At 44.0% G+C, this 12,002-nt stretch overlaps 1 protein-coding gene across 3 annotated transcripts in view; it reads left to right on the forward strand.

The window, feature by feature from the left end:
• The window catches only part of sorcs2 (sortilin-related VPS10 domain containing receptor 2), a 361,633-nt gene that overhangs the window by 155,016 nt on the left and 194,615 nt on the right, over positions 1-12,002 (forward strand). For all 3 annotated transcript variants that reach the window (XM_034676218.1, XM_034676219.1, XM_034676217.1), the window contains exon 3: positions 4,866-4,965. In XM_034676218.1, coding sequence (XP_034532109.1) covers positions 4,866-4,965 — 100 coding nt within the window. The remainder of the gene's footprint in view (positions 1-4,865; positions 4,966-12,002) is intronic.

Below are 12,002 nucleotides of genomic sequence, written 5' to 3' on the forward strand. Positions count from 1 at the left end.
TTGGCACAAGGTGCCGTTAAGTGATGTTACGCTCAGAGAGTGATGACAGAGTGGTTCCATATAATACATTTATTTATTTATAGCTTCTACAATTGCAGGTATAACAAAGATAGTCTAACAAAGATAGTCTTAATGGCTGATGAAAGCAGATGATCTGCTGATTGAATTAGGAGAAAATACTGCAAACGCTCGAACATTGCAAATTTAAAAAAACTGATTCATCAGTCCAAAACAAACACAACCATGAAAACTACAAATCAAATGAAAAATGTGCTGCAAAAAGTTGTAACAATGCATTAATAGCCAATGCACTAAAAATACACAAATGATGCAAAAGAAAAATCACAGCTGCAAAAGAAAAACTCTGCAAACACAAACTTCATGACAGAAGAGCTCCAGGCCCCTAGGGGATGCTGATAGATCATATCCCTACATCCATACCCTACATCACATCTTACATCGAGCAGTAAAAAGGTGTTATGTTATATGGCTTATTTTTATGTTTATCATTATCATTATTATCTTGTGCTAAATCCAGCTAACTCGTTACACAAACCTAGATTAGCAAGTAATGTTAGTGCTAGTTAGCATGCGCATTAGTCAACATTGACCTAGTTCTAAACTTTGAAACATGGGGTCAAACACTACATGCCACAGCGACTGTCTGATGTGTAATTCAAGCTTAATCCGAGAGAATAGCATCACACATTAACACAAAAATACCATTTTTTTACCCCTTCTGGTGCAGAGTAGTATTGCCCCGTTGACTGCCCTCAGTTTAAAGTGAAACAAAGCACCAGAAAATATAGTGGGGGTCAAACTGTGAAACCATAACTGATAGCAATGATAGGCGTAGTTAATTAGCGCCCTGACAGCCTGTGTGTGTGGATTAATCCCCATCATCATATTTAAATAAAACAGCTCACCTGTTGGCCTGCAAATATAATGAGATGGATGTAAATGAGCCTCCTGCAGCAGACGCAGATGACAGAAACACTGAGTGAGGAGTTTGAGAAGTTGTCATCCAGATGTGGAGAAGTGTTTCTGGGCAACGGGCCCACCCTGACCCCGGACACTCGTTACACTCCTGCTAATGAAGAGCTATGAATATGTAACAGAGAGAGGAGGCTGAGAGGCAGAGATTACCTCTAGTTATCATGTACAGCCACAGTGCACACTCTCTCAGACGATGTCCTACTACGCTGAACACCGTGTTGGTTTAATAATTACTGTGTGAAGTGTTATTTAGCAGCGTACAGTCTTTGACTCACGGTATAGGAGAGGTGGCGTAATGAAGAAGCTTTACGTCACAGTGTCTGAGATGCTTTAAATGTCAGCAGCAGGATTCATGAGTTCCTTCTTTAAAGTGTGCTAACAAAGAGAATCAGAGATCTGAATCCTCTCTCAGCTTCCTCCTCCTCCTGACTCGTTAGTGCTGAACCTGTCTGCTCAATCCTGCTCTTACAACCTGATGATCCCGCCTACCCATGGGCCTCCCCACTCTGGCCCTCGCTCCGTCCAAGAGTGGGTTTTTGAGATAAGCGCTGAGCTCTGGCTGCTAACACCGCCATCACCTCAGATCTGTACGTGTCCTCGGAGTGATCCTGGGTTAAACACCTCTCACAGGCTGGCGTGGAAGATGAAAACACTCGCTGGCTCACTGCTGAGAAATAGCCCACCCCTGCTAGGCCACTCCATTTTCTGCAGCTGCATCAGAGCACCCTGGGAGAGCTGATTGCTGTACGGCTCGGTGGGGCTGTGTGCGTGTGTGTGCGTGCGTGTGTGTGTGTGTTTGTGTGTGTGTGTGTGTGTGGTAGTGTGTGTGTGTGTGTGTTGTGTGTGTGTGTGTGTGTGTGTGTGGATCAGCGGTTGATGGCCCACTGTGTGGAAAAAGTGAATCCTCTCATCCTTAACCAGGCTGACGTGCCAGCTCATCACTCTCTTTCATCAGACCTCTTCTTCCTGCAGACTCCCTCCTGTTGAACCTCAAACCTGGACCACATGCAGCAGCTCGTCTTTCCTGTGAGCTCTGAACGCTGCAGAAAACTGTCCAAAGATACACACCAGATAAAACTCGCACAAATACATGTGTTTATTTATTTACATTATTGATCTTATATACCAAACAGCTGATCTGAATCTTAAATGCCCGGTTTGTTTCTTAGATCACATTAAATCACATATTTAGGGATCTAAATATGTGAACCCTTGTGAACCAACGTGCAGAAACATGATTTTAAAAAGTTCTTGTTCAATGAAACTTGAACATATATAATACTGATCCTGTAGTTATTCTTGTACGTTTGCTCTAAATTATGACGGGAAATGCTCAGCAACTACCTTTTTCCATGTCGAAGACGAGACAATGAGGAGCTGAAATACATTATAAAATCCTTGGAACCATCTCTCTTTTCTTCCCCTGCTCTCTGTTACTGAGGTGAAGTTAGTGTCAGCCCAATCAGTACAGCTCTGTGAGGAAGGTGTGCAGGAGGGGGTGGAGCTTCAGGAGAACAGAGGGAGAAGGAGAAATGTTTGTTGGGGAGAGGAGGCCTGTGGAGAAAGGGAAAGTTTTGCTCTTTTATATAGTTTTTCCTCTGCAAGTCAAAGTAGAAGAGATTATTTGTTGGGATTTTGAGGACTATGGGGACTAAGCCTTCAAGAGGACTCTCTGTGTTGGACTTTACTTTGAACTAAAGGACCAAGATCGGTGAGCCCAATTGTTTGGGACCTGGTTGTTCCCTCCTGTGCTGTCTTTTGCTTTTTTGATCAACATCCAGTTTTTGAGTTTTTGGGACGTTTCTGTTTAGAGGATATTTGCAGACTGCAGCGTTAAGGTGGACACTTCTTTCTGTGCTGATTTGTGGTTGTTTTGGGTTTTGTGTAAAAAACTGCAAACTGTCCTTGTTTCATGCAGCTAGCAGCTTCTGAATGTCACTAAGCTTAAAAACACACCATTGTAGTACAAGATGCTTTTCAATTCCAGCTCTTAAGTCACTGTCAAAACAATACGTGTACCTCACAGAGTCCATCCATCCATCCATCCATCCATTTCCTTACTCTTATCCAAGTCGGGTCGTGGAGGCAACAGTCCAAGCAGATCGTCCAAGACATCCCCCTCTCCAGCAACACTTTCCAGCTCCTCCTGGGGAATCCCGATGCGATCCTAGACAAGGTGGGATATATAATCCCATCAAGAGTTCTGGTTCTACCCCAGGCCTTTTCCCAGTTGGACGTGTCCAGAACACCTGTAAAGGGAGGCGTGCGGGAGGCATCTTTATCAAATGGTGGAACCACCTCAGCTGACTCCTTCGGCACGAGGGAACAGCGGCTCTACTCCGAGTTCCCTCTCGATGTCCAAGCTCCTAATTCAGTTGCTTGTATCCAAGATCTTATTCTTTCAGTCAAGACCCACAGCTCATGACCACAGGTGAGTTTTTGGAACGTAGACTGGCTGGTAAATTGAAAGCTTTGCCCTCCGGCTCAGCTCCCTCTTCACCACATGGGTCCGGTATGACGTCTGTACAACCGCTGACGCTGCACCAATCCGCCTGTCGATCTCATGCTCCATTTTCCCCCCACTCTCGAACAAGACCCCAATATACTTAAACTCCCCCACTTGGGGCATAAACTCGCTCCCCACCTAGCAATCCACCATTTTCTGTCAGACAACCACCTCACAGAGTCTAGGTATTTAACTATTGTTGCTGTTGTGTCTTAAAGAGATGGCTGAGATTGGACATGACATTGTATCACCTGTGTGCTTCGATGTGAAGTCAGTGTATTGTCGGTTGTGAGACAGAGATGTAATGATTGTTTATGCTTAAAGAAGCAACCTTACTTTCACAAAAATGTCTATCTGTTTTGGTATCATTCTGCAGTTTTTCTAAATACTTATCTGGATAAAATCAGCACTTTTACTGGACGTGCTTTGATTGGATAAATGAGCCCTAAAACGTTGTGTGGTGGTCTTTACAGCCTGTCTCATAGCTGCTGCCTGTGTGAGCATGTCCCAAACTTTCTGTCCTTATTAGTTTTTTATACTCTAAATATGAACAAACAGGACTGTGGTTAAAGTATGCTGGATATCTTATTCATATTCAATACCTGAGCCGGTCACGATCAGTTGGTGTACTCACTGCCCTCACCTTGCTGCCTGCTCGATGTGCTTCAGGGGAACGTTTCCTGGATTAGTCTTTCTTCTGTTTATTCCTGACAGGAAAGTGAAACATTAATTATCCCTGAGCGGTCACTTCTCTTCAGCCTCGCCCGGCTACAACTCCCTGCCATTTTTCAAACGCTGTCACAAACAATCACCTTCACTCTGCTGGGCGGCGGTGACTGAGCCGGACTGGAGAAACAATCCAGCAGCTGAAGCTATCAATCTCTAACACACACACGGCGGGCCTACCTGCTCTTAAAGCTGCCAGATTTGGGGATTGGCCAGTACTTCATTGCTAGCCTGAGGCCGCTTCCAGGCTGCGGTGTCGCAGCAATGACAGGTTGTCCAGCCAATCCTGATTTGTCACTGAGCTCAGGCCGCGGACCACAAAGTGGTAATATGATGAACAGAGCGCTGATATAGAGCCTTCAGGGCAGTTTGAGGGAACAGGCAGGTCGCCCTCTCTGGGACTTTTTGCAGATTTAATCTCCCTCCGTCAGTGAATCAGTGTTTCATGGAGCTGCTGTTGGTTTAATATGCAGGATACAAAGAGAGGAGGGATACAACACAGAAGTTATAAAATGTACTCGGAGAAGACTGAACCTGCAGAAGTGTTTCCAGGAGTCTTACCCTCCCATCATTACCATAATGTGCTCCCTAGTTCATACTCTGTTTCCTAACTACTTCCTGTTTCGTCCTCTTTCAGGTCCTCTGACTACGGCACAACTTACACCAAACTCAACCTGATGCCGGGGACAACCATCGTAGTGACCAGCTTCTACATCTGCCCAACCAACAAGAAGAAGGTAGGCGTCTGTGTCTGTCTGTCTGTCTGTCTGTCTGTCTGTCTGTCTGTCTGTCTGTCTGTCTGTCTGTCTGTCTGTCTGTCTGTCTGTCTGTCTGTCTGTCTGTTTGTCTCTGTGAAGCTGCAGCTCTGCTCCTTAAACCGACAGCTTTTAGAGGAAATGAAAGCTGTGCTCGGGAGTGTTGTTGAGAGATGAGCTAGAGGCCTGTGAATATTTACACACACAGGCTGGGGAGGAATTGAAACATCTCTAATTTAAGATGTGTGGTTTAAGGAGAAATCCACAGAAGCATGAGACAAACTGCTGATTAAAAAGAGATAACACACTCTGGCACAAAGGCAGGCGCAAAACAAATTCACACTGATGTCATTAATATTGCATGTTTGGATTAATATTTCCTTTAAACAACCTGACGCCGTCATATTTTATAATCTAAAGCACACTGAAGCTGCTCGAGTCACGGAGAGGAGAGTTTTAGGCCTTTGCTTTCCATCAGAGAGCTCAGTAGTTTCACTCTTCATCCATCTTATCAGATCATCAGCTCTGTGACATACAGGTCTCTGATTAATTATGCATTTATTTATTTGTTATTGTAACTTCTGAAAAGTGAAGAAAGCGGGTTAAACAGCAGCGTTCAGTGAGGCTGCAGGGAACTCTGGATGGTGAGTGATGCAGACTGCAGCAGTATGTGAGCCGCTGGTATCCTCTGATTCAGAAAGGTCCTGAAGTCCTATTGTTACTAAGTTCATGGTAACATGGAATCCCAGTGTGTCAGTGTGCCAGTTCCCCAAGCAGTCTAAGCCTATAGCAGCATGAGTAAGACCTGGTCAAAGCCTGAGCCAGCTCTAACTATAACAACGACACTTTACAGAGACAGGATGCATGAGCATGTTCCTCTGTACGCTCAAGGTCATTCTCCATTAACACTGTGGTGTCTGTAGCTTCTGAATAGCTTCCTGCCGTCATCATCTCACATAATTACCTCCGGGCCGTCTCCTCAGTGAGAGCTCTGGACAAGGAAGGTAAATTTGCTTTGGCGAAAATGATCCAGTCGTCTTTATATATTTCTTTCCCGTGAAAAGCATGAACACAGGTGAGAGCCGGAGACCGATCGTAGAGAGACAAGCAGCCGGCTGTGTCGCCGTCACTCACGCTGAAGAATAGTCTGCAGCTTTTATTACGGGGGATAATCTGAACATAATGTGTCCACATCTGAATATCTTACCTCTCTCTTTGAAGTTCTTTGAACTGCCAATCACTGCAGAGCTGACGGGAAATCTGCACCATCACTCGTCTTTTACTCTTTCTCCATTCTTCTTTTTCAACCTTTTCACTCTCGTCTGTGTTTACTCATCTTTTTGTTCCTTCAGCTTTGTTCTTTTCTGTCTATCATCTTCTCCCTCTCCGTAGGTGGCTGCAGGCTTCTTTCCAAAATGTCTGTCAATTTGCTGCATTGACGCAAACATTCACACATTAAGTATCTTACAGCGGGGACTTTATGCATGAACAGAAGTTGTTCAGGAGTCGTTTTGACAAATTTAGAAGAGAGAAACTTTAAGAGACTTTCAGCACGGCCTTGAACTCATTCAAACTGTCATGAAGTATAGTTGTGGTTCTTCTGTTTTGGTCTGTGACACCTGAGCATTAAGATTATAGATCATTAATTAAATCCAAACCCAACCAAACACTTTGTCTCAGTCGCCCTCTCTGAGTCTGACTTCCTGCCCTTTTGTCTGCCCCGTGCAGCTTGACGCAGCCACAGAAGGGAAGAGCAGAAAATAGACGGCGTGTATTTTTAGCCGAGCAGAGTGGAGAGCAGCCTATGGGATGCTTCTGCAGCGCGAGCATCAACTAGAGGGGCTGAGCATCAGCTTCAGGCCAAGTCACAACCAAATGAAGAAGATGAGCTCTGGGAAATTAAAGGTTTACTAATAAGGAAAACATTCTAAAGTAAACTTATCTCAAAAACCAGCACATGCATTACAAGACTAAATGATGCCTTCATACAGAGAGAGGGTCTTTGAGTCTTCCTCACTGAGGTGGGATTAATGACTTTATGAATCTGAACCTCTAACTGTGCAGGTCTTTGAGACGTGGATGTAAAACAGACTCATCACTCTGCATCCTCCTCTAAAACCCTCCTCGCTGATCTTGGAACTCAAACATTTCCCCAAACTTCAAAAGCTGAAGAAGATTTGAAGCATGACGTGAGAGGAAGAGAAGAAGAGACTCTCAGCCAGCTCATGAAGTCTGAATCTCTTCTTCTGCTTTAAGTTTAAAGTGCTGTTTGAATCTTCAGTCCTACAAACAGAATGTATCACGGCTGGTTGATGTCTCTCTCTGCTCAAAGCTTTATTCATGCGGCTGTGCTGACTGATGGAGGGATTTTAGACTTTCTCACTTTGTGGCGTCTTAATTTTGCAGACTAAATCCTAATGTAGCTTATTTTTCCTGATGTTTAAATCAAAGCAGAATATCTCTGTCTCTTTATGGCTGACTGATCAATCTGTAACCGAAGTGTGGCAGCTTAATAACACCACGTGCTTGTGCATCAAACCATTCTGCAACAGAGCGATGAGTACAAATAAACAGCAGGACGACGGTGAACACTCGCTCAGAAACCACTCAAAAGTCCGTCATTGGTGTTGTTGTGCTCTGACTCACACATGGCTGTTTGACTGAAAAAGTAAGATGCGTGTGCTTATGGAGCTGTGACGTCACCATTTCCAGGGGATCAGCGTATTGCTCATTTACACGGCGAGGACAGAGGTTACATTTACCAATTAAATCCCACCTTATCCGAAGTTTTTTTTACAGTCGCACAAAATGTTGATTCTGTGTAAATGAATGATCAAAATGCAACACTAGTTCACCATTTTCTATTGTAAATGTTTCTATGTAAACAGCATCTTATACCTGGTAAGGTGTTTAACTGAAGTGACTATAACAGCTGGGTTAGCTTGAGCTGTTTGAGAGGCAGAAAGGCTGCAGCCTGAACTCCACCTCTGTGCTGCTAGAATAGCCGTTAGCTGGACTCATCTGGTGGGTTTACAGGACCTCTGCTAATCAGCTCAAAGCTGGATAAAAGGCCCGATTGGAATAAATATGTTTGAACATATTGATCAGTATAAAACCGCCAATCTTATTGGGATTTAGAATATAAGGGTGGTTTATTTTCTTTGGTGTGTTCCGGCTGTTAAATGCCGTCTTCCTCTTCTGTCTAATGTTGGGTGGCTATTAGTGCCCCCTCCCTTTCCAGTGGTTAGGGTAGTAATTACAGGTTTATTTATATCAAATTCTTATCAATTCTTGTTATATATTGAGAAAAATTATATCATGATGATTATGGTTATCGAATTATTGCCCAGCCCTAGACGATGATGGAGGGAACATTCAGACTGGGCTGAGTTTATACAAGTGTTTCATTCGATCATGGCATCTGTAAACTCCAGGCTTCGTAATGCTTTGTTGGCATCGTTGGGTGTTTTATAGTCATAATAGAAATTAATTATCTTAATCAGAAGACGAAAGCCTGCAGCGTGGTTTAAACTCCTCCTGCTCTGTATCCCCTGATGAGTTACAAACCGTCCTCTGAACCGTTCTTTAAAGAGCAGAGCGTCCCATTCGTCAAAATAGTGGAAACAGATATGACATCAGGAATGAAATCCTCCGCCGTGCTCCTGGAGGAGACGCCATAATTGAGGATACTGGCTTAGTTTAAATTTGATCCCCTTTGAGCTGGAAGGCTTTTATCCAGGTGATGCCCTGCTGCCTGCAGGTAGAGTAACAGAGGTGAAGATGTTAGCCAGGTGTTAGAAGCCACAGATGAGTGCTGCTGTAGTGACACTATTTACAGGAAGTGCAGAAAGGGCTTTTTAAAAACAACATCTGGACCAGGGATCAGATTAGGATAAGCCGTTAATGGACCGAGTGATGCTTCAATTATAGAGAACACAGGAGTCCTCTGGATGCTTTCATTTGTTCCAGTTTGATTTCAACAAACATATTCTTCGCTTTCTTCAGCTCATCCTGTGTGATAAGTGAGGTGTGTTTCTGCAGGAAGGGGAATGTCTGGAGAGTTACAGAAAGTCTGTTCAGCTGGTACAACAACGGCTAATCATCCCCTGAAGCGCTCGTCTTATGTTAGAGTTATATGTCGAATCTTGGGTTAAAATGTGTGGGGAACAAACACAGGAAACATTGACTGACTGTTGAAAAAGCTTCATTCACCGTCCCAGATCCCCCGTCTGACTTCCTCTGACTTTGTTTCATTTTTCTTCTAGAGGACGGTCTCTTTCAGTCGACGCTGAGTTTCAACGCCAAAGCCTACTAAGCTTTGTGTGATGGTGATCATTTTGCACACTTTTGTTTCTGCTGGCATCACCGAGTTAATGAAAATGTTAAAAGTTTGATCTACAACGACCCAACAGACAGAGGCCTGGCTCTGTTTCTGCTTTTGTTGCTGTCCTTACTTTTGGATGACCTTCAGGTCAGTGCTACGGGATGAGTTGAATTCTGACACATTATCACATTTTAAACTTTTGCAGGATAATTCATAAAGAAGTAAATTTTTTCTGCAGCCACAGTCCGAGTCACACCGTCACAGTTTGCAGCTTGTTCTGACATCTCTTTCAAATTTACTTTGTGCTTTAAAGTACTCTTTTTGAGGAGCTGGCTGGAGGATCAGGACATCCTAACCTCTCCACCTGGCAGTGTGCAAACTGGAGCGATCGGGCCAAGTGGTTGAATTGAGATTGGCTCCTAAATTCACTTTTAGCATGTACTTGAACCGTCATTTGGAGCGAACACAGACCCTCTCCACAACAAGAAAATGGAGCTGTGCAAACGCTGGGCCGGCTGACAGCTCAGACAGTAAAAGGAGATTGCTGAGGGAGAGTGCGCCGAGCCTCCCGTCTCAAAGTTTATTTACGACTCCATCGACGTTGAAGTGCGTCGAGGGTCCTTTGGAGGCCTCTCCGACAAAAGGTCCTGAGCAGATCTTTAATGGAGCTCTCAATGAGACATCAGAGGGAGAGAAAGAGAGTTTGACATTGTCTCCGTCTGAAGACTCACCTCACTCTAATTGCCTGAAGCCCTATTGATCACACCGGCCTCCACACCTTCTTCTGTGTGATCCCTGCACGCTGTGTGTAATCCCTCAGCTCACACACCCTCTGTTTGCTGTGACCAGTATTGATCATCGTGCTCTCCCATAGGTCTGTGTGTAGGACCACCTGAGATATGTGATCACTCTTAATACGATGCTGAGAAGAGGGAAATAAACACAAGGATACATACTGATGATAAACTCCAAGGAAAGACTTATTTTAACAGTGAGGGGGAAGCTGTTTGTGTCAGATGAGCCGCGACTTATTCTACATTCAATTCCACTTCACCACACTGAAGCCTTCCTCCTGAAACATGTAGCATGCTAAGCTACATCAACACAGAAGAAGAAGGATGCTGCATCAGAGCTAGTTTATTTTGCAGTAAGTTGGAATCAAATGTTATCTGAATACATTTTAAGCAGATCATTTTATGTAACTACAGGAAACAGTCAGCTTAACTAAACTTGTGATGGTTAACTCTTCTAGGATTTTGTTAGCTTTTTTTTTGTGGCCATGTTGCATCAGCAGATCCCCATGTACCTGATACACAACTCCACTAAAGCTATGTGCTTTGATATGCCTCCCCTTTGCAACCTCCAGTCTAAAAATGATTCCAATGCAGAAGTGCTAGAAACTGCAGTTCATCTAGGATCCACTTGAGGCTGGCTCCAGAGGTACCAGAAACCACATACACACCAATTCAAAAAAGACGATATTTACAGCAGAAATAAACATGTTTACAGCCTGGTACAAAAGACGAGTGTAGTTTGAATAGCTCATTTCTCTATCAGCACACACTGTACGGAGGTGGATTTTTAAGAAGTTTAGACAATAATAAGATTACGAATTTTGCATAATCAGGGGCGTGGCTAACTTGACTGACAGGTGGGAATACTGTAGCTGTTAGCCAGGAGGCTAAAGGCCCACCTCAACTCCACCTCTGTGTCATACTGGATCGATCAACATGGTGACCGCTGACGATAGGCTTAAAAACAAACGGGTGACGTCACGGAGACTACATATTCCAGATTGCATGTTTTATACAGACTGTGGGTAGCACACAAGCTATTGCATAAGGTAGAGTACATGGTAGCAAAAAAAGTAGCCCAAATGGTAGAACACAAGGTAAAACTCAAGCTAGAACACAGAGGGTTGGAGTAGCTCAAAAGATAACCAACAAGGTATCCCATAAGGTGGTTTATATGGTAGCCTACATGGTAGCCCCATAGACTGTGTCAATAATGGACGTAGTCTCCGCGAATCACCCATCTGTTCCTGAAGCTCTGTTTTGAAGCCAATCGCCAATCATATTGGAAATGCTGAAGTCAACCTAACTTCTATGGAGCTGGTGTGAGGTAAAGAGGTGGGTTTTGAGCCTCCTAGCCAACAGCTAGGGTGTTCCTGCCTGTCAATCAAGTCAGCTGTGCCTCTCATTATGGAATGCCGCTTGGGTAGCCCATGTAATAGTGTACAAAGTAACACATTAGTTAGCATACTAAGTAGAGCACAAAGTAGCAGTACAACAACAAGTTAGCCCAGCTAGCATACGTGTCAGTGTTTACCGTTTTTATTTTCACAGGTAGGTTGTTGTCTTTCATACCACCTCCAACAGGATGTACCTTTTTTTATTACACTACCTGGCTACCCACACGCTGGACAAAGAAGGAGTTTCTCTGACCGTCTGATTTAGCGGAGAATGGGTTTATATTGGAGTTAGCTTAAAGTCTGATGTGTCTCTTGCATCAGCTGGAAGGCAGCTATGAGACTCCTCAATTATCTCCTGATTATACGGTCTATTTATGAATTAAACTGCGTGTCTTCTCAGGTTTGAGAATATGGAATGAATCAGGCTGTCCTGACTTTGAGAGGAGAACGTACACCCACTCTCTGCAGCAGTAACACACAGACGCCTACACACACACACGCCTA

Source organism: Notolabrus celidotus, chromosome 23 (genome assembly GCF_009762535.1).
Source record: "Notolabrus celidotus isolate fNotCel1 chromosome 23, fNotCel1.pri, whole genome shotgun sequence".
Classification (NCBI taxonomy): Eukaryota; Metazoa; Chordata; class Actinopteri; order Labriformes; family Labridae; genus Notolabrus; species Notolabrus celidotus.